General features: G+C 39.2%; 1 protein-coding gene and 1 pseudogene across 3 annotated transcripts in view; one reads left to right on the top strand and one right to left on the bottom strand.

Annotated features, from left to right (window-relative positions):
• Window positions 1-8,252: 8,252 nt before the first annotated feature.
• The window catches only part of DPY30 (dpy-30 histone methyltransferase complex regulatory subunit), a 31,026-nt gene continuing 17,300 nt past the window's right edge, over window positions 8,253-21,978 (bottom strand). For 2 of the 3 annotated variants that reach the window (XM_061432008.1, XM_061432009.1), the window contains exons 2-6: window positions 20,638-20,737; window positions 20,467-20,538; window positions 20,334-20,381; window positions 10,581-10,723; window positions 8,253-8,599 (exon numbers count right to left, since the gene is read on the bottom strand). In XM_061432008.1, the coding sequence (XP_061287992.1) occupies window positions 8,527-8,599; window positions 10,581-10,723; window positions 20,334-20,381; window positions 20,467-20,502 (300 nt within the window). In that variant the 5' untranslated portion in view covers window positions 20,503-20,538; window positions 20,638-20,737 and the 3' untranslated portion in view covers window positions 8,253-8,526. Of the gene's footprint in view, window positions 8,600-10,580; window positions 10,724-20,333; window positions 20,382-20,466; window positions 20,539-20,637; window positions 20,738-20,776; window positions 20,882-21,978 lie in introns of those variants that run through there. The other variant, XM_061432007.1, reaches the window with a different exon arrangement.
• On the top strand, window positions 12,986-14,967 carry LOC133256476 (transmembrane protein 33-like; annotated as a pseudogene).

Genomic DNA, 21,978 nt, shown 5'->3' on the forward strand with positions numbered 1-21,978 from the left:
AAGACCACAGTGCCAAGTGAAGTCAAAGGTTAGAGGATCTTCTATTATCTCTAGAATGCTCTTAATATATCCCATCATTACTCCTCTTGTCCATCTTATTCTGGCTACTTTATTCAAGGATAAACTCTTTAAAGAGATGCTGAAACTACTCACTTATCCACAACCCCTAAATTTAGGAAGATCCATATAAATACTTGATCAATGGAAAATACTTGATATCAAAGAAGCCTGTTTGGCAATACTGTACACTTCATATTAACAATTCCATTATATCTACCAAGGATTTGGGTTTGACACTCCACAAACATCATCCAAAGTAAAGGGCAAGGAGGAAATCTTCATTAATAGTCTTCATGAAGCACTACTACTACTACTACTAAGTCGCTTCAGTCGTGTCCAACTCTGTGCAACCCCACAGACGGCAGCCCACCAGGCTCCGCCACCCCTGGGATTCTCCAGGCAAGAACACTGGAGTGGGTTGCCATTTCCTTCTCCAATGCATGAAAGTGAAAAGTGAAAGTGAAGTCACTCATGAAGCACAGACTTTAACAAATAAGATACCCAGAGCCCAACATTAATAACTATCTTCTGAAATAGCATGTCAGAGAGTCACTGCATCAGTCTATACTAACAACTAGAAACAAACACAGTATCTGTCAATGATACTTGTTAATTTAGGATATATCCGTATGTATGCACCCTTTAAAAACAATAAGGTAGTGCTATATACTGGTATGGAAAGAGCTCCAAAAAAAATGCAAAAAGCAAACTGCAGAACAATGTGTATGGTTACGATATCATTTGTGTAAAACCAAATACTTCTATTCTCACACACTTGCATAGATGTGGAATATTTCTAGAAGGATACAACAAACTGCTAACAGTCAGTGTACATCTTTCTGTATCTTTTGAACTTTGTGCCATATACGTACACTACCTATATCCCCAAATAAGTAATTTATTAGGCTTCATTTTTGGAGCTTATATGGCAGTATTAAACTGCCCATTTTTAAATCTTACTTATACACACCTGGGCTTCCCTTGTGGCTCAGCTGGTAAAGAATCTGCCTGCAATGCAGGAGACCCGAGTTCGATCCCTGAGTTGCAAAGATCCCCTGGAAAGGATCCCCTGGAGGGAAAGGCTACCCATTCCAGTATTCTGACCTAGAGAATTCCATGAACTGTATAGTCCATGGGGTTGCAAAGAGTCGGACACGACTGAACGACTTTCACCTTCACTTTATACACAACTGCTAGATTGAGGAGCCCTCTAATTACTAAAGCTCTTTACCAGAAAAATATTCTAGAATACCACAGGGTTTTGAAAAATTGAAACTTGAGAGAAGAGTTTAGCATAAGGATGCTCTTTTGATTTCAGTTAACACTATAACCTAGTATCCGTTGACTTAGCCCTTTTCTTCTTTAGAAATCATTCTCCATAAGGAATATTTACTAAACCTTTACTATGTACCTGACACTAGGCTAAGTCTTTACATATTTAATGATTCCCACAAGATGAAAACTTGTTCACTTCCCATTTTTTGGAGTAAAATTTGTACACGGACCTTTCTGCAAGTTTGTTAATTATTTAGGATTAACAAACAGAGAAATTAAACTGAGTCAAAACATTTAAAGTATTTAAAGGCTGACGAGTTTTCTTATAAAGAAAATTCTTATTCATTACTGACTGCCCCCTTTAGCTCTGGTGATCTATTTCCCTAGATCACCTACTTTAACTCCAGAGATTTTAAGCAAGTGGATCCTCAGAAGTAGTCATTTACACCATCCATCTTTTTCCCCTTGTTGCTATACTTAGACATATGTATCAGGCCTATTTGTTAATACCTTTTTGGAATCCAGTCCAGGAACATACCTGGCTACAATATTTAATGCAGTCCCTACAACCATTCTATCATGTTGCTAATGGAAGGTTATCAATCTTAAAATCTCCTGTGGTGTGTGTCTGTGCCCAGTTGTGTCTGAGTCTTTGTGACCCCTTGGACTATGGCCCACCAGGCTCCTCTGTCCATGGGATTCTCCAGGCAAGAATACTGGAATGGGTTGCCATTTCCTACTCCAGGGGATCTTCTGACCCAGGGATTGAATCTGTGTCCCCTGTGTCTCCTGCATTACAATTGGCTTCTTGACCCACTGAGCCACCTGGAAAGCCCAAAATCTCCTATACCTTTTCCTAAATGAAATTTATTTATTTTTAAAGTCTTTATTGAATTTGTTACAATGTTGCTTCTGTTTTATATTTTGGCTTTTTGGCCCAGAAGCATGTGGGATCTTAGCTTCCTGACCAGGGATCAAATTCACACCCCCTGCATTGGAAGGTGAAGACTCAACCACTGAACCACCAGAGAAGTCCTTCCTAAATGAAATTTAAACAAAGGTTCAATATTCTCCCAATAGGTTCACCAGAATTAGGAAGACAATTTAGTTTTCTTCTACTAAAACGTTTATATTTTTGGCCCCAGCGTGTGGGAATCTAGTTCCCTGACCGGGATTAAACCTGTGCCCTTGGCAGTGAGAAAGTGAAGAGGAACTAAAAAGCCTCTTGATGAAAGTGAAAGAGGAGAGTGAAAAAGTTGGCTTAAAGTTCAACATTCAGAAAACGAAGACCATGGCATCTGGTCCCATCACTTCATGGCAAATAGATGGGGAAACATTGGAAACAGTGTCAGACTTTATTTTTGGGGGCTCCAAAATCACTGCAGATGGTGATTGCAGCCATGAAATTAAAAGACGCTTACTCCTTGGAAGGAAAGTTATGACCAACCTAGATAGCATATTCAAAAGCAGAGACATCACTTTGCCAACAAAGGTCCGTTTAGTCAAGGCTATAGTTTTTCCAGTGGTCATGTATGGATGTGAGAGTTGGACTGTGAAGAAAGCTGAGTGCCAAAGAATTGATGCTTTTGAACTGTGGTGTTGGAGAAGACTCTTGAGAGTCCCTTGGACTGCAAGGAGATCCAACCAGTCCATTCTGAAGGAGATCAGCCCTGGGATTTCTTTGGAAGGAATGATGCTAAAGCTGAAACTCCAGTACTTTGGCCACCTCATGCGAAGAGTTGACTCATTGGAAGAGACTCTGATGCTGAGAGGGATTGGGGGCAGGAGGAGAAGGGGACAACAGAGGATGAGATGGCAGGATGGCATCACTGACTCGATGGACATGAGTCTGAGTGAACTCCGGGAGTTGGTGATGGACAGGGAGGCCTGGCGTGCTGCAATTCATGGGGTCGAAAAGAGTCGGACATGACTGAGCGACTGAACTGAATTGAACTTGGTGGTGAAAGCACGGAGTCCTAAACACTAGACCACCAGGGAAGTCCCTGTTTTTCCAACTTAAGGTCTCCATATCCTTTGGGAATCTATTCCTGATTTACTGTACTGGTCCTCTCACTTATCCACCTTTTTTAAGAAATTCACTCTAAAAAAAAAAAAAAAGAAATTCACTCTATAGGATATAGTACTTTTACTCTATTATTGTAAAATTTGCTTACTAAACATTATCTTCCTAATCAAAGAATAGGAACTGTTTCCATAGTATAATTGTCAGCTACACATGAAATACCTCCTCGAAGTATAGCAGAAGCTTGCTTAAGTGATTCCTATTTAACCAGCTCACTGGAGTAAAGCGATGTTCTCCATCTCCATAGTAAATACACTGTACCATGTCCACACAAGCTGAATTCTTAAAGCTGGTAGATTACACTTAGGAAATTCACACTGTTGCAACTCATCTCCCAGGTGTGTGTGCATCACTAACAAGGCTTAATCACATTCTCCAACCTATTTATACCAGATGTACAAGGTACTGCCATTACATAATTTAATAAAATATTACACAAGCCAATGAAATAGAAATACATAATGCAAAAGGTATTAGTACAAAAATTAGGTGAAATGCTTTGGACTCAATAAAAACAACTGTCAAATGAGAAGCAGATAAGATGACCAAAGGCAGGAGAAAAAACTCATGAAAAAAGGATCATTATACACTTAACACCTTAAGGCATTAAGATCTCATGTCTAAAATCTTCAGTCAGTTCAGTTCAGTTCAGTTGCTCAGTCGTGTCCGACTCTCTGTGACCCCATGAATTGCAGCATGCCAGGCCTCCCTGTAGATCACCAATTCGAGGAGTTCACTCAAACTCACATCCATCAAGTCGGTGATGCCATCCAGCCATCTCATCCCCTGTCGTCCCCTTCTCCTCCTGCCCCCAATCCCTCCCAGCATCAGTCTCTTCCAATGAGTCAACTCTTCACATGAGGTGGCCAAAGTACTGGAAGTACTTTCAGCTTTAGCATCAGTCCTTCCAAAGAACACCCAGGACTGATCTCCTTTAGAATGGATTGGTTGGATCTCCAAGGGTGTACTCTCAGGAGTCTTCTCCAACACCACAGTTCAAAAGCATCAATTCTTCGGTGCTCAGCTTTCTTCACAGTCCAACTCTCATATCCATACATGACCACAGGAAAAACCATAGCCTTGACTAAACGGACCTTTGTTGGCAAAGTGATGTCTCTGCTTTTGAATATGCTATCTAGGTTGGTCATAACTTTTCTTCCAAGGAGTAAGCGTCTTTTAATTTCATGGCTGCAGTCACCATCTGCAGTGATTTTGGAGCCCAAAAAATAAAGTCTGACACTGTTTCCAATGTTTCCCCATCTATTTGCCATGAAGTGGTGGGACGGGATGCCAGGATCTTCGTTTTCTGAATGTTGAGCTTTAAGCCAACTTTTTCACTCTCCTCTTTCACTTTCATCAAGAGGCTTTTGAGTTCCTCTTCTCTTTCTGCCATAAGGGTGGTGTCATCTGCATATCTGAGGTTATTGATATTTCTCCTGGTAATCTTGATTCCAGCTCGTGCTTCTTCCAGTCCAGCGTTTCTCATCATGTACTCTGCATAGAAGTTAAATAAGCAGGGTGACAATATACAGCCTTGACGTACTCCTTCTGCTATTTGGAACCAGTCTGTTTGTTCCATGTCCAGTTCTAACTGTTGCTTCCTGACCTGCATATGGGTTTCTCAAGAGGCAGGTCAGGTGGTCTGGTATTCCCATCTCTTTCAGAATTTTCCACAGTTTATTGTGATCCACACAGTCAAAGGCTTTGGCATAGTCAATAAAGCAGAAATAGATGTTTTTCTGGAACTCTCTTGCTTTTTCCATGATCCAGCAGATGTTGGCAATTTGATCTCTGGTTCCTCTGCCTTTTCTAAAACCAGCTTGAACATAATTGATTAAAGAACAAATTGAGTTATGGAAGAGAATGGAGAACCCAGAAAAGGACCCTCATGCATACAGTCACCTGATCTTTGACAAAGGAACAGAGGCAATACAACAGAGAAAAGATCATCTGAATTTTCAGCAAACGGTGGTGGAACAACTGGACAACCAGGGGTTATTCCACATGCAATTAGCTCTTTTCTAACAATACCGTCTCTTCATGAGCAATAAGCTTTGTATAAATATAGGATAATGCAGGAGTTCATTCTATAAAGGAAGGCGAAAAATAATGAATAGCTTCTTCAGCATTACTGGTTGGGGCATCGACTTGGATTACTGTGATATTGAATGGTTTGCCTTGGAAACGAACAGAGATCATTCTGTCATTTTTGAGATCGCATCCAAGTACTGCATTTCAGACTCTTTTGTTGACCATGATGGCTACTCCATTTCTTCTGAGGGATTCCTGCCCGCAGTAGTAGATATAATGGTCATCTGAGTTAAATTCACCCATTCCAGTCCATTTTAGTTTGCTGATTCCTAGAATGTCGACGTTCACTCTTGCCATCTCCTGTTTTACCACTTTCAATTTGCCTTGACTCATGGACCTAACATTCCAGGTTCCTATGCAATATTGCTTTTTACAGCATTGGACCTTGCTTCCATCACCAGTCACATCCACAACGGGGTATTGTTTTTGCTTTGGCTCCATCCCTTCATTCTTTCTGGAGTTATTTCTCCATTGTTCTCCAGTAGCATATTGGGCACCTACCGCTCTGGGGAGTTCCTCTTTTAGTATCGTATCATTTTGCCTAAGATCTTATTCTACTTTCAAAAAACCTGAAACTGCATACATTATAGGAGTGGTTTGTGGAAGAAATACAGAATTCCAATCAAAGAATCCATACCCAGAGCAGTGGCTGAAATAAAAAATATTATGAAGTTAATAATAAAGATTAAAAAAAAAAAAAACTGTTCAGTGTCTTTTATGATTCCTTATTATGACTCCTTCTTTTAATCTACCAACCAGATAAGAGGGCTTCTATTGTACACATATAAAGACAGACTGATTTTTTCCCCCTCAAGGAAAAATTTTAAGCACACCTGAGGGCAATACAGCATTAAGGGAAGGGAGCCAATACAGCATTTAAGCTGGGTTTGAATCTCTGCCCCAAACTTACTTCCCCTGTAACTTTAAGCAAGTTAATTAAATCTCACTTTTTTCACCTTAACATACATCACACGGTTTTGAGGATTAAATGACAATTCATGTATTTAGAATGGGGCTTGGCATATGGTGAGCGCTAAGTGGGATGTGCACTGCCAGCAAGACACGCCTATTCTCAGTCCTTACTGAAAAAGGTATCAATTTTAAGATTGAATAATTTAAGCCCTATCTTGAAGATAACTCAATAGAACACTAAAAGTAATGCAGCACTAGGCAGAGTACTGAATTACTTCTAATTCAGTCGCTAACCAAAGGTGGTATGAGAATGCCTTAGAGTTTCTCTCAAAATGAGAAGCCTGGGCTCTATTCCAGTTGCATCAGGCTCTCCAGGGTCCAGGCATGCATATAGAGATATATATGCATGAGATATATAACAGATATAATTTCTATTTATACTTTTAATATATTTTATATATATTTATATATGAAGTTTTGCAAGTGGCTCTGATGTGAATCGCTGATGGACTGTTGAAACTATTTATACTTTAATAAAATACTCAAATTTTTAAAAAAAGGCAGATTAACATATTAATCACCAAAATAAATTTAGTGAAATTAATACTTGCAAAAACTATAAGCAGTGTATGAGTCCAGTATTTCCAGGTTTTTCCCATTCAGACCTATCAACCCGCATAGATACATCAAACCCATATCACCTCCCCAAGTGTCACTCCTTTTTTGCTATATTAAAGAGAACTTTAATATGTTTTTGCTGTATTAAAGAGAACTGTAAGACATACCATGTCAGCATTACATTTCTAACTCCAACTTCACATGTTTAGCTTGGAGACATGTTCTCTAACATGCTTCCAAAGCAGGATTCCTCAACCTTAGAACTACTGACATTTTGAGCTGGATGATTTGGGGAAATGTGTGGGACACCCAGGCTGTCTGTGCATTAAGATTATTTAGCAGTGTTCCTGGCAATTATCCACTAGATGCCAGTAGAATCTCACCTTACTCCAGTTATGACACCAAAATGTTTCTGGACAGCCCCTAAAGTCCCTTGGGAAAGGAGGGGAGATAGGTGCGAAATCACCCCCAGTTGAGAAACCACTGCTCGAGTGAATGTTTTTCCTGCCTGGCTCTCTGCAGACAATTTTCTCTTTTCTGAGCTAGTGCATTATCTCAATTTCTTCATACAGGACAAAGTGAGCAGACCTGAAAAACAATAAAAGGACTAGCTGGTGTTTTTTAATTGCAAAAAGCAGTATGTTAACTAGCCCAAGAACTTCTCTCTTAGCTATCAGCAACACATTGGTAGAACTGGGTCTTAATGCCCATTCAAGCACTTACCAGCTGTGTGGCCTTGAGCAAGTCGCTTAACCTCTCCCAATCAGTTTCATCTGCAAAATCGGAATAACAAGATCTACTTTGCAGAGTTGCTACATTAGAGATAATTTAAATAAAATAATTCTGCACCTAACACATAGTAGAACTATAATAAATGATATTTTTTATTATATTAATACCATAAAGGTTGACAGCACCGAAGGATATTGTACACCCTCTGCAGTACTTACAACAGAACTCCAAATTTATTATGTGTTAGAATCACCAATGACATCTGTTAAAAACTGAAGATGCCCAAATCCTAGTCTCTCAGAGATCCAGGAACAACACTAGAAAAACTGGCTGAGAGTTTTTTATATTCTAATTGACTATGGTATATTTTCACACTGTTGTAAAACTCTACAACATGCTAAGACACATGGGAGTAAGTAATACATGAAAACAATTGAACCACATAAAATATTTGCCACATAAAACAAAAACTACTGTAAAATTATGATGTTTTAACAGTTTATTTTGAAGGTCATTTTAAAAACAAAGTTAAAGACAATCTGAAAAAATTGCACGGAACACATTTATTAAATAAGTTTGTGATTAAATCAATAAGGGAAATGATGTCTTCTTCTGCAACTCCGAAATAAGTTCTGTTGTCCTGAAGGTTCTTATTCTTCCAAAAAGGGGTGGGTGGGGAATCATGGCAACTAAAGCTGCCTCTTAATCACGTAAATCTACAGTAGAAACCAAATTTTTCTGTTCTTCCCAATAAGTCAGTTTCGATCTTCAAACTGTGCCTTGTTTTTTAAAAGATATGATGCTAGAAATTCAATGGGATTTGGTGGTCTGTAAGGGAAAAGAAATCCAAATTTTAGAAATTTACATTCTAGATGTGTTAAATGTATTGTTCCATAAAATCTTTTCTTTTTTTTTTTTGGCTGCCCCATATGGGATACAAGATCTTAGTTCCTGGACTAGGCATTGAACCTGTGCCCCTGCAGTGGAAGCACACAGTCTTAACCCACTGGATTGCCAGGAAGTCCCTTAAACATATTTTAAAATTAAGCAGCGGGTAGGAGAGGGAGCTGGAAGAAGGCGGTCAAAAGGTACAAAACTCCAATGATAAGTACAAAGGATGTAATGTGCAACATGACCATAGCTGACACTGCTATGTGATATACAAGAAAGTCATTAAAAGAGTAGATCCTAAGAGTTCTCATAACAAAAAGATGCTTTCTTTTTTCTCCACTGTATCTATATATGAGATAATGGATGTTAACTAAACTTATGTGGTAAACCACCATGCTGTATACTTTAAACAGTGATGTATGTCTATGTTTTTCTCAATAAAACTGGAAAAAAATTTTAATAAAATGTTATTTCACATTTATCACCTTTATATATGTTCTTTTTGCTGATAAAACAGGTCCAAAAATGAAAAGTTGGGGGAACATCTATTTTAAACTCTATTATAAAAAAGCATATTTAGAACTGATTTACAATAATCTCTAAACGTTCTCTTAGCACTTTAAATAGCCTTTTGAACTAACTAGACAGAGACATGGAGAAGGCAATGGCAACCCACTCCAGTACTCTTGCCTGGAAAATCCCATGGACAGAGGAGCCAGGCTGCAGTCCATGGGGTCGCTAGGAGTCGGACAGGACTGAGCGACTTCACTTTCACTTTTCACTTTCATGCATTGGAGAAGGAAATGGCAGCCCACTCCAGTGTTCTTGCTTGGAGAATTCCAGGGATGGCGGAGCCTGGTGGGCTGCTGTCTATAGGGTCGCACAGAGTCGGACATAACTGAAGTGACTTAGCAGCAGCAGCAGCAGACACAGACAATACTTGTTACATAATAATTTGAGGGATTATTTTGCTAAAATGCCTTACAATAAATGCAAAAACTTGCATTTATTAACAGAATATTACTTTAAAACTTTTTCAAATTTTATTCTTCTAGAATTTAAAGTAGTATTTAGAATTTCCAATATACTGGCCTTCTTTTACAGTGTTCACTATTAGTCTTTTGAGAAAAATATCCAAGCAAGAATACTGGAGTGGGTTGCCATTTCCTTCTCCAGGGGATCTTCCCCACTTAGGGACTGAACCCACATCTCCCATTTTTCGTGCACTGGAGGGAAGGTTCTTTACCACTGCGCCACCTGGAAGCCAGTTACACCCAATAAATATTGACTAATGTAACTTACAAAAAAAAATTTTCTTATTGATTTACTTATACAAAAATAATTTAGGTAGACTTATCAGGGAAAAAATATGTACAGGACAGAGAAAAAATTGTAATCTTGCTAACAAAAAAATGTAAATTAAAACAACTTGGTAAAAAAAAGTTTATAACACATGTAGCTAAGGCTACACTGGAAGAATCTTAAGGATAAACTTTTCGATGGAAATATATTATTATGGGTCAAACACCATAAAAATAGTCATGTCATTTGAAATAGTAAACCAACTCTTGGGTGTTTATCATAAGGAAGTAATTAAACAAAAACAAAAGGAAATGAAAGCAGATAAACTACCTGGTGACCAACAACAATAAAGGAAATTGAACCTAAATGTTAAAAAACGAGATATAAAATTACATGTATACCATGATTACAAATATGCACATAGGATCTAAGACTAGTAGAAAAAGAAAATGTCTGAACTGAGGTTATATCTGACTTCTTTTTAAAAAATCTTTAGTATCTATAAGTTCCTTATACAGTAAAAAAAATAACTACACATAATTAATATTTCAACCAGGGAAGTTATTATTTTGCTTTCTCTGGTAAGCCCATTTGCAGACAGACACTATTATCTTACCTTTCCTTTGCAAGTACAGCAAGTCCTTGTAATAAGATAGGCACAACTGTCTGATCCAGATAGGCACGAGTTGGCAAAGACTGGAGATCCACTTTCTGTTTTGATGACTTTTCTGCGTTAATTTTCTCATTTTCTACTATCCTCTAGAGAATTAAAAAAAAAATGCATAAATATTAAAACTGCAAATCTCTCTGCCAAAATAAAATCAGACCCATTTCTAAATGTCATTCAAGAATTTTCTGAAGGCATCATAATATCTCATCCTTTTAATGTCGTATCTCCAGATGCTCACTTACTTTCTCTCTTTGCCTTTTTTAGGAGCAAAAATAAGCACTTTTTCTTTGAGAATACCTTCTTACAGTGTGCTTCAAAAAAATCTGGACATGACACTAAGTAGGCAATGGCACCCCACTCCACTACTCTTGCCTGGGAAATCCCACGGACGGAGGAGCCTGGTAGGCTACGGTCCATGGGGTCGCTAAGAGTCGGACACGACTGAGCGACTTCACTTTCACTTTTCACTTTTCACTTTCCTGCATTGGAGAAGGAAATGGCAACCCACTCCCGTTTTCTTGCCTGGAGAATCCCAGAGACAGGGGATCCTGGTGGGCTGCCATCTATGGGGTCGCACAGAGTCGGACACGACTGAAGTGACTTAGCAGCAGCAGCAGCAGCAGCACTGAATCACAGTGAGAAAACTAGTTCTGTTTCAATTTTTTCATCACAGATAATATCAAGGACAAAGTCTCAGTTTGATCCTAACATGTCTCTAACACTTCTGTAACACTTGCTAACCTCCCTCCTTAGACAGGGAACAGGTTTCAGGCTCAGAGGCTTCAACAGGCAACAGAGCTAAAATATATTACTTCTGTTTTGTAGTCTGTTTTGTATTCCCTGTTTTCATTTTTATAGTTACCTCTACCACAATGAGAATGTTTTTCCATTTATGTTTCTTTTTAAAATAAATGCATCTGATTTTTTTTAAGTAAATTTAAGAAAAAATATTAAGTAAAAATAGCCAAAAAACAGAAGAAATTACTAACACGGGAAAGATCATTACTGTGATATTTAAATGATGTTTAGAAAATGATGACTTATACTTCCTTCACTAAGAATCCCCATGAGAAAATTCAGGCCTTTCATATAGATTCATCTGATATCCAGAGTATCAAAAACTGCTTTACTAAAAAGCTATGCCTTCTGAAAATCTACCATTTCAGAAGTTTAGAAATAAGTCGCCATCTCAAAAGTCAAAACACTATTAAGAGCACTTTTATTTAAAGAACTTTTGTTCCAATCATACTGGAATGGATATAAATAAGTCAATAATTATAAAAACTATTTTTCTATACTTAATTTTTTTTAAGAAAATTTTTTATTTTGTAAAAACTGAGAAAAAACTTTAAGCATATAACATACATACCATGCTTTTCAAAACATTTGCCAGAACTATCAGATAACTTGTCTAGTTTTGCTTATGATTTTTCAGTCTAATTTTTGGACTTAATAAAAATTATATATGCTAATGAATGGAATAGCTATTTGCCCATGAATTAAGAAACTTCTTGTTCATCAGTAAATTTCAACAAATATATGATAAAAACTAGTCATTTACATGACATCCCAATACCTTAACAAAAAACACCAATACCTAAGCAACTCTAATAGGTCCTATAATAAGGTCCTTAACAAGTTCTCTGATTTATATCATTTAAACATTCATTAAATACTTACGATGTACTGTAATGCTTAATTTTAGTAGTCAACATCCTAAATTAATCTAAAAAAATTTACAGTTGACCCCTGAACATGAAGGTTTGGGGCACCAAAACGTTCTGCCCAGCCAAAACCCACCTATAACTTACAGTTGGCTCCTCCATATCTGTGGTTCTGTACCTACAGTTCTACATCCTTGGGTTCAACCAACTGGAAATCACGCAGTACTACAGTATTTACTATTGGAAAAAAATCCACATTTAAGTGGACCCACGCAGTTCAAACCTATGCTGTTCAAGGGTCAAATGTATATCCAAACTAACACACATATTCATAATAGATTAAGCTTTTAAGAGTGTAGAACAGTGACCATAAAAATGGGAAAAAGTGAGGTGAATCCTATGATTGCCATGCTTACTGCATCCTGCCTAAAGAACTTACAGTGATACCCAGGAAGAAGGAACCAAGCAGAGCCCTGCAGTCTCCCCAAGATGAGAAGACAGAGTTGAAAATTCAGAGAGACCAAGGGAACTAGAAATCGAAGAGCGCTAAGAGGACAGTTTCACAGAAGGAAGTTGATCAGAAAGAGACAAAGAGATCGTCTCCCAGTTTTCAGGTGCGTACTAGTCAGAGCATGAGTGTGAGGGAACTACCCAAAGCCAGAAGAAAAAACCACTTGGAAGAAGCACATGGCACAATCCCCAGAGCTCCACAGGCCAGGAGTAGTTCATGGTCCTATGACCCAGAATGAAAACCTCGTAATACATGAAGCATTGGGCAGAATACACAAGGAAGAAATTAAGCATGAACTAAAGACTAGTGGGTTAGTCACTCAGTCCTGTCCGACTCTTTGTGACCCCATAGAGTGTAGGCTCCTCTGTCCATGGAAGTGGGTTGCCAAAGGCTAATCTGGTCCCATTTAAAAAAGCTTAAAGGCAAACTTCAAAAGGATCAAGTAACTTCACCATGTCCCGGAACAAAGCTCAAGGTTTGAAGAAATGCAAAAAAAAAAAAAAAATGCACCAGCACCCAACAAAGTGCATAGTGCAAAGCCTTTAGTAAAAATTACCAGACAGACCAAGAAGCAGGAAAAAACCACCCATGATGAAGAGAAAAACCAATTCACAGAAACAGACTCAGAAAGATACCGACAGCATTGGCAATGCCATTAAGCTAGTTATTATAATATATTCCATATGTTAAAGAAGACAGAGGAAAGAATGAATAAATTAAGCTAACAAAATACTTTAAAATATTTGAAGAAATGTCTGAATTTTCAAATATCATTAAAATTCTAAATGCAAAGGTCCAAGAAACTCAATCCTAAGCACAAGAAACATTAAAACAAACAAAAAATTATGCCAAGGCACATCAAAATTAAGTTATCTAAAACTAGTAATAAAATCTTAAAAGCACAAAGAGAAGGCATTTAAATATGGAGCAAAGAGAGTAGTGACAGAACACTTTTCATCAGAAACAACATCAGCCAGAAGACAGTGAAGCATATCTACACTCAGCAAATATACCTCAAAACAAGGGGAAAATAATTATACCTTTTTAGACATTCAGAACCTTAAAGAACTCCTTACCAGCAGACCTCCACTACAAGAAACACTAAAGAAAACCCTTCAGGAGGATGGGAAATGATGCCAGATGGGAAGCTGGATCTACACAGACGGCCGGAGAACCCAGAAATAATAACTATATGGATAAACGTGACTCCTTCCTCTTAATGTTTAAATCTCCTTTAAAGAGATAATTAGACAGAAGTGAAGGGAACACTTCCGGGCTCCACAATCACCTGGAGCAGGCGGCGGCGTTAGGTCGACCCTGCTGGGCCTCTTTCTGCAGCTCCGCCTTTGCTCTGGTCTTTCTGGAAATCTTGCTGGTGCCAGACAGCCTCCCAGATGTGTGTGAGGGACCCCCATAGTGCATACATTCCCCAAACGGCCCCCCAGGGGCGGGCACAGTGCAATTCTTGATGGCCAGCGAATGGACGACAACAATGTGGCTTTCTGGCTTGTTCAGTTTACTGTTCTGTTTGTTCTGCCTCTTGCTGGGTTGCGTGAAGCGGCAAGCTGTTACCAAGCAAGTTACCAAGTAACTTGCTTTGCTGGCAAGTGCTCTGGCCAGTGCTCTGAGGCTGTACCAAAGATGACTTCGCTTCCAGTTAAGCAGAGCATTCCTGGCCTGAGCTTTGTTAGGGGACTGCTGGCACTACCTGTTATATTCATTCATCTTTGTCAACTCTTCCAGTTACAATGAATATTCTCCCAGTCTTGTTATTTTCTTGGCTTCATGCTGCCACATACTGGAAAAAGGCACTTAGTGCAAAGGGTTCAAATAGTTTATCTCTACTGGGACCTCTCGTCCATAAATTAAGCACTAATCAACAGAATATTCTGAAATTCAATACTTATCATTAAATAATCTTGATGGCTGCTACAGTTTTTATGCTTTTTTAGTGGCCAAGAAAGTTTGCTCCAGCTTTTTATATACTATAGATTCCTCAATACCACTCTCAAAGAAATCCATATCATAGAGGACATTAACGAATTGAGGGCTGTTGTTGAATATCTAATAATGAAACCTGCTTGCCCACTGTTTTGTAAGAAGACTTTGTCTCCAGAGCATTGCTTTGATGAGCAGACTAGCACTAACAGTTGCATAGTTTACCATCCAGCTAAGTTATATGTAATACAAATGAGTATTATTAGCAGCTGGTACTCTCCAGGTGTAAAACTGACCTCAATGCAATTTACATAAATACATCTCAAAAGAAAAATAATCGTTTTCCCAGAATGCTAAATCAAACTTTTAAACACTGAGGAACTTTATTGTAACCTGTTGTTAATGGTTAAGTAAGTTTAAATCTTGTGACAATGTATCAGAAATCCTTTAGACTGGTGTGCCTTCATCATAAAGTACATCTATTTCTCTTATAAAAATAGCTCTAAAAATTGTTTTCATCTAATTGGTAACCTTAATTTGTATCTGGCATGAGTTGATTATGGTAATACTAACGTGTAAATTCAGCATATTTTGAGACAGTATTCTTTTGGCTTTTAGTAATTTTGGGTGATTTTAACAAAAACACTTCCCACTGTGTTTAATTTCAAATTTTTTCTGAACCAACCAAGTGGTACTTGGTTAGGACAGATTTATTTTTGATGTATCACTATAATAGGAATTCTATATGTATCTTATGCTATGATCCTCCAAATTTTTATTTTCATAATTATTTCTGTGGCTTCAAACATTTTTTTTAAAAGGTCCCACTGTAAGCTTGTTTGTTAGCCAACTGGGTAAATGTCTGTGGTCACCTAGCATTTTACGTTACAGAGCAGTAGTCAAAAGACACTTTTCCTTTCAGAGACCCATTGAGTAACATTTCTCAAATACGAAATCCTTTTTTTAGAAATGTGCACACACAGGTTTCAGTAGTTTACACAATTACTTAGATCAGATTCTTGACTGAGAGTTTTCTTAGTTTCCTAGGCCTAAATTTTCATAATTACAGCAGTGCAGATGCCTTTTGAAAGTCATGTAACTGAAGATTTAGCATATGACTAAACTTAGTATCTGTTCTTAAATAATAATGAAGATTATGTATACTCGCCCATCAAATCTGATTTAAAAGATTTAATAGAAAGGTTTATAGGTAAGGTTATTGATTGGGAATGGGGCTAGAGGAAGAATTAAGAGGTAAACAGTGTATATTTCTAATTTGCAATGCAGAGATAAGTTTGGGGGAATTGGATGTATAATCCAACTGTGATTGAGTTGTATGTTTAATACATTTGTTGCGCTTCCATCAACTCCTTTATAAAACTCATTCTGATCTTTATTACTGCTGTTTAAAACACTGCAAAATGTTAATACTGAGTAATGTAATGGTTTTTGTAACCAGTTTTCTTCTGTGTATGTAACTTGGATTTCTCAAATACACTCAGGGACTTATCAGTAACATCAGTTTTCTTTTTATTCAACTTTTTGATCCACAGAAATGTGATACTTACTTGATAGCTCAACTGTAGCCAGCTATTTTTGTAATTTTGAAATATTTATCTACTAAGTTAGAGAATGCTCCAACTACCACACAATTGCACTCATCTCACACGCTAGTAAAGTAATGCTCAAAATTCTCCAAGCCAGGCTTCAGCAATACGTGAACCATGAACTTCCAGATGTTCAAGCTGGTTTTAGATAAGGCAGAGGAACCAGAGATCAAATTGCCAACATCCGCTGGATCATGGAAAAAGCAAGAGAGTTCCAGAAAAACATCTATTTCAGCTTTATTGACTATGCCAAAGCCTTTGACTGTGTAGATCACAATAAACTGTGGAAAATTCTGAAAGAGATGGGAATACCAGACCACCTGACCTGCCTCTTGAGAAACCTATATGCAGGTCAGGAAGCAACAGTTAGAACTGGACATGGAACAACAGACTGGTTCCAAACAGGAAAAGGAGTACGTCAAGGCTGTATATTGTCACTCTGCTTATTTAACTTATATGCAGAGTACATCATGAGAAGCGCTGGGCTGGAGGAAGCACAAGCTGGAAATCAAGATTGCCGGGAGAAATATCAATCACCTCAGACATGCAGATGACACCACTCTTATGGCAGAAAGAGAAAAGGAACTAAAAAGCCTCTTGATGAAAGTGAAAGAGGAGAGAGAAAAAGTTGGCTTAAAGCTCAACATTCAGAAAACGAAGATTATGGCATCTGGTCCCATCACTTCATGGGAAATAGATGGGAAAACAGTGGAAACAGTGGCTGACTTTTTTGGGGGGGCTCCAAAATCACTGCAGATGGTGATTGTAGCCATGAAATTAAAAGACAGTTACTCCTTGGAAGGAAAGTTATGACCAACCTAGATAGCATATTCAAAAGCAGAGACATTACTTTGCCAACAAAGGTCCGTCTAGCCAAGGCTATGGTTTTTCCAGTGGTCATGTATGGATGTGAGAGTTGGACTGTGAAGAAAGCTGAGTGCCGAAGAATTGATGCTTTTGAACTGTGGTATTGGAGAAGACTCTTGAAAGTCCCTGGGACTGCAAGGACATCCAACCAATCCATTCTAAAGGAGATCAGTCCTGGGTGTTCATTGGAAGGACTGATGCTAAAGCTGAAACTCCGATACTTTGGCCACCTCATGCGAAGAGTTGACTCATTGGAAAAGACCCTGATGCTGGGAGGGATTGGGGGCGAGAGGAGAAGGAGATGACAGAGGATGAGATGGTTGGATGGCATCACCGACTCGATGGACGTGAGTTTGAGTGAACTTCGGGAGTTGGTGATGGACAGGGAGGCCTGGCGTGCTGTGATTCATGGGGTCACAAAGAGTCGGACACGACTGAGCGACTGAACTGAACTGACTGAAGTTAGAGAAGCCCATAAATTTCAGTTGATTGTGGAGGGGGCAGAGTCTCATTATCATTATGTAATCTGATGGTTTTAAAAATTTTCTAGAGCAATAAATTAACTACAATGTGAAGTAAACAATTTAAAATTTTTTAAATAAAAAGGATAATTGACTTTTTAAAGAAAAAATAAAAACAATCAATTGAAGGGTTTATAACATATGCAGAAATATAATATGTGATAACAACAGTATAAAGGCCTGGAGAGAGCAAATGGAAAGATACTGTTGTAAGGTCCTTATACCATACATGAAAAGATATGATACCACTTGGAGGTAAATTGTGGGAAGTTAAACTTCTGTACAAGTCCTAAAGCAGCCACCAAAAAAATTATAAGTCAATAATCAAAATAAAATGGAATTCTAAAAAGAAAAGCAGCAGCTGTAGAACAGTGATTTCCAGACTTTGAGATATCACAAACAAGTAAATTAACAATAACATATTGAAAGAAGGGACTAACATAAGGTTGTTAACTTTATTTAACCAAGTAAAACCTCACAAACAAACAAGCATAATTATTATTTTACTATCACCATTAACTCATAAAAGAACAGGCATTTCAAAATTATGGAAGCAAGAAAACCAATCACCAAATAATGTAGTATCATCATTCATTCACTCCACTTTCCTTTTTTCTCACTGTACTATGGAAATTGGTCTGAAGGTTTGAAAAAATGTATTTGGTATCCCTGTATCGTGGCTCTGCCTCCTTATACAAGCATCAACAAGAAAAGACTGCACTGATGCCTAAAAACAATCCTCTTAAATGACTAAAACACTAAGTGGCATAGAGTATCTTCATCTGATTCAGCATAGCAGCTCAATTAAAAACTGCATCATGAAGATTCAAATTCTCTTAACCCTGTTATCAAACCAATGAATAATCCTGGCAATTTACAGGCACAGAGAAGTCACTCCACATGACAGGGAATTCTGGAGTTGATCAAGATGAGCAATATAATTTAATCCCACCTCAAAAATGTCAGCCTGCCTAGGTTTAACTTAAACAAGTTAGTCAACTTCTCTGAGCTTTGCAAGAGGGAAAATACACAAAAGTTACTTAGCGCTAATACTAGTAGCTATTACTATTATTACTGTACTTGGAAATGCTCCTGCCCTCATTTATCCAAACGTAATTACTGATGTCTTTCTTTTCCCCATAAAACACACACTTTCTCTATATTCCTAACCAATCCCACCTGCTGCTGCAAAGTCGCTTCAGTCGTGTCCGACTCTGTGCGACCCCACAGACAGCAACCCACTAAGTTCCTCTGTCCCTGGGATTCTCCAGGCAAGAACACTGAAGTGGGTTGCCATTTCCTTCTCCAATGAGTGAAAGTGAAGTCGCTCAGTCATGCCCGACTCTTAGCGACCCCATGGACTGTAGCCCACCAGGCTCCTCTGTCCATGGGATTTTCCAGGCAAGAGTACTGGAGTGGGGTGCCATTGCCTTCTCCAGCCCCCTCATCCATAATTCATAACAAATGTCTTCCCTAAGGAACTCTCACTGCTTGAAGTATTTCCGGATCATTCACCACAGAGATGGAAATAAATCCCCAGACTGAAGGTTCAGATTTTTCGACATTACACTGTAAATCCAAAATAACACCTGGAAACCTGGGGATTGTTTTGCGGCGATGGTGGAAGCCAGTTCCTCTGTAACATACTAACCATGGTGAGAAAATTCCATAAAGGTGTCTGTGTGTTTCTCTGCCTCAGTGCTTTTATGCATCCCAGTGTTTTTATCCTTTTATCTTTGTCTCTTTTTCGTGGTAACTCATCCTCACAAATCATATTATAGCAATCATTTTTTCAAAATCATATATCGTCATATATCATGGTGGCTCAGACGGTAAAGCATCTACCTACAATGCCAGAGACCTGGCTTCAATCCCTGGGTCAGGAAGATCTCCTGGAGAAGGGAATGGCAACCCACTCCAGTATTCTTGCCTCCACCCCCCCGCCCCGCCCCCCGCAAAAAAAATCCCACCTAGCTCTGGTTAATTGAACTGATCTAGCATTCATTTACAAAGTAACCTCTTCTTTTAGAAAGTAACCTCTTAATACCTAATGAAAAAGCTCTATAAAAGTATACTCCTTTTGTATACGGTTTTGCACATGTACTCTCTGAATTCAGATTTAACCATGTAAGGCAAAAACGCTGTCTACTACCTGTGTTATAGCTTCCAATGTCTCCTGCTAATGAACTCTGCAAAGATATCAACCTTGACTAAATGTTGACTTCACCAGCACACTATCTGCTACAAAAACAACGGGTTTCCTAATTGTAATGTGCAGTTTTTCCACTGCAATATTCCAACACAACATAAACAGCCACCAAGCAAAACGATTCTGACAATCTCCGTTAGTAATATACGTTTCTTTCTCTATATCATTTTCAAAGTTCAACCCCTGGACTCAGCTAATACGTACGTCTACATACCACGAAGCATTAGTGCTGCTAATAAAATAAGCTGCCCATAATTTGACACTATTTGGTTCATGATGATAAAGTTTTCCCTTGTGCAAAGCAACCTAGCAAAAATGGATCCCAAGTTTTCTGCAGCTCTTAAGAGACGCAAAGATATGGCATAGGAACTGGGCAAGTTACCTCGACGTTGTCTGTGAGACCATATTCAGAGTGGGGATTTTCTGCAACCTAGAAAACAAAACACAAGTCACAGAGGCATCAGCCACTCTTCCTTACTGCACACAGCCACCCTAAATCCAGGGCCTCCTAGTACCTGCGTCTGTCCCTCCAGCATCTGCTCTGGCTCCATGGTGGACCCTGCAAGTCACACTCCCAGGATACCAGTCTTGGAAAACAAGAAAAACCGTGAGTTACCTGGGAGATTTTAAGATGAAGACGCCAGGATGGAGCCCAACCCAGTCCCGACCCCGCCCCTCACCCCCACCTGGGCGCGGGAGCACCCCGAGTTGTAGAGGAGTAGGATGGGACTGTCCACGACCGGGCGCCCGCATCAGGTCCGGTAGCTCCGCGGTACTCCCAAAAACCTAGAAGAGGTGGGGAAAAGGGAAAAGGGAGCTGATTACCCGCGCCCAAGCCGTTCGTTCTTAAGAGCCCTGCACCGCGCCAACTCCCAGGACAAACCGCTTCCGCCGTAAGTGGCGGATGTCGCACGACTGCCGCGCCTGCGCAGAATTGTACGGCCGGGACCGTACGGGTTGTAAGGATAACGTGCTGTCTACGATAAGCAGCGTCCTGGCCAAGGTGTGACCTGCAGTCTGCGAAACAATCGTTCCTTGACCTGCCTACGCTGAGCAGTCGCCACCCCATCTGCAGACCCAGTGAATAGACCAGCTGTCAGGGGTTTGGCCCGGCCATCCCTCGGTGCTGCCTGAAATCTGCCGAAGCTCTTCTTCGCGGAACCGAAAAAACTTGCTGAATAATTCTTACGGAAAAAATCTCAGACCGAAATTCAACAAGCCGGGAAAGAATATCAGTTCAGTCAGTTCAGTCGCTAGTCGTGTCCGACTCTTTGCGACCCCATGGACTGCAGCACGCCAGGCCTCCCTGTCCATCACCAACCCCCAGAATTTGCTTAAACTCAAGTCCACTGAGTGGGTGATGCCATCCAGCCATCTCATCCTCTGTCACCCCTTATTCTACTGCCTTCAATCTTTCCTAGCACCAGGGTCTTTTCAAATGAGTCACTTCTTCGCATCAGGTGGCCAAAATATTGGAGTTTCAGCTTCAATATCAGTCCTTCCAATGAATATTCAGGACTGATTTCCTTTAGGATGAACTGTTTGGATCTCCTTGCTGTCCAAGAGACTCTCAAGAGTCTTCTCCAACACCACAGTTCAAAAGCATCAATTCTTCGGCACTCAGCTTTCTTTATGATCCAATTCTCACATCCATACGTGATTACTGGAAAAACTAAAGCTTTGACTAGATGAACCTTTGTTGGCAAAGTAATATCTCTGCTTTTTAATATGCTGCCTAGGTTGGTCATAACTTTTCTTCCAAGGAGCAAGTGTCTTTAATTTCATGCCTGCAGTCACCATCTGCAGTGATTTGGGACCCCCAAAAAATAGTCTATCACTGTTTCCCCATCTATTTGCCACGAAGTGATGGGACCCGATGCCATGAACTTGGTTTTCTGAATGTTGAGTTTCAAGCCAACTTTTTCACTCTCACTTTCATCAAGAGGCTCTTTAGTTGTTCACTTTCTGCCTTATATAAGGGTGGTGTCATATGCATATCTGAGGTTGTTGATATTTCTCCTGGCAAT

The sequence above is a fragment of the Bos javanicus genome, chromosome 11 (genome assembly GCF_032452875.1).
Source record: "Bos javanicus breed banteng chromosome 11, ARS-OSU_banteng_1.0, whole genome shotgun sequence".
NCBI classification, from domain to species: Eukaryota; Metazoa; Chordata; class Mammalia; order Artiodactyla; family Bovidae; genus Bos; species Bos javanicus.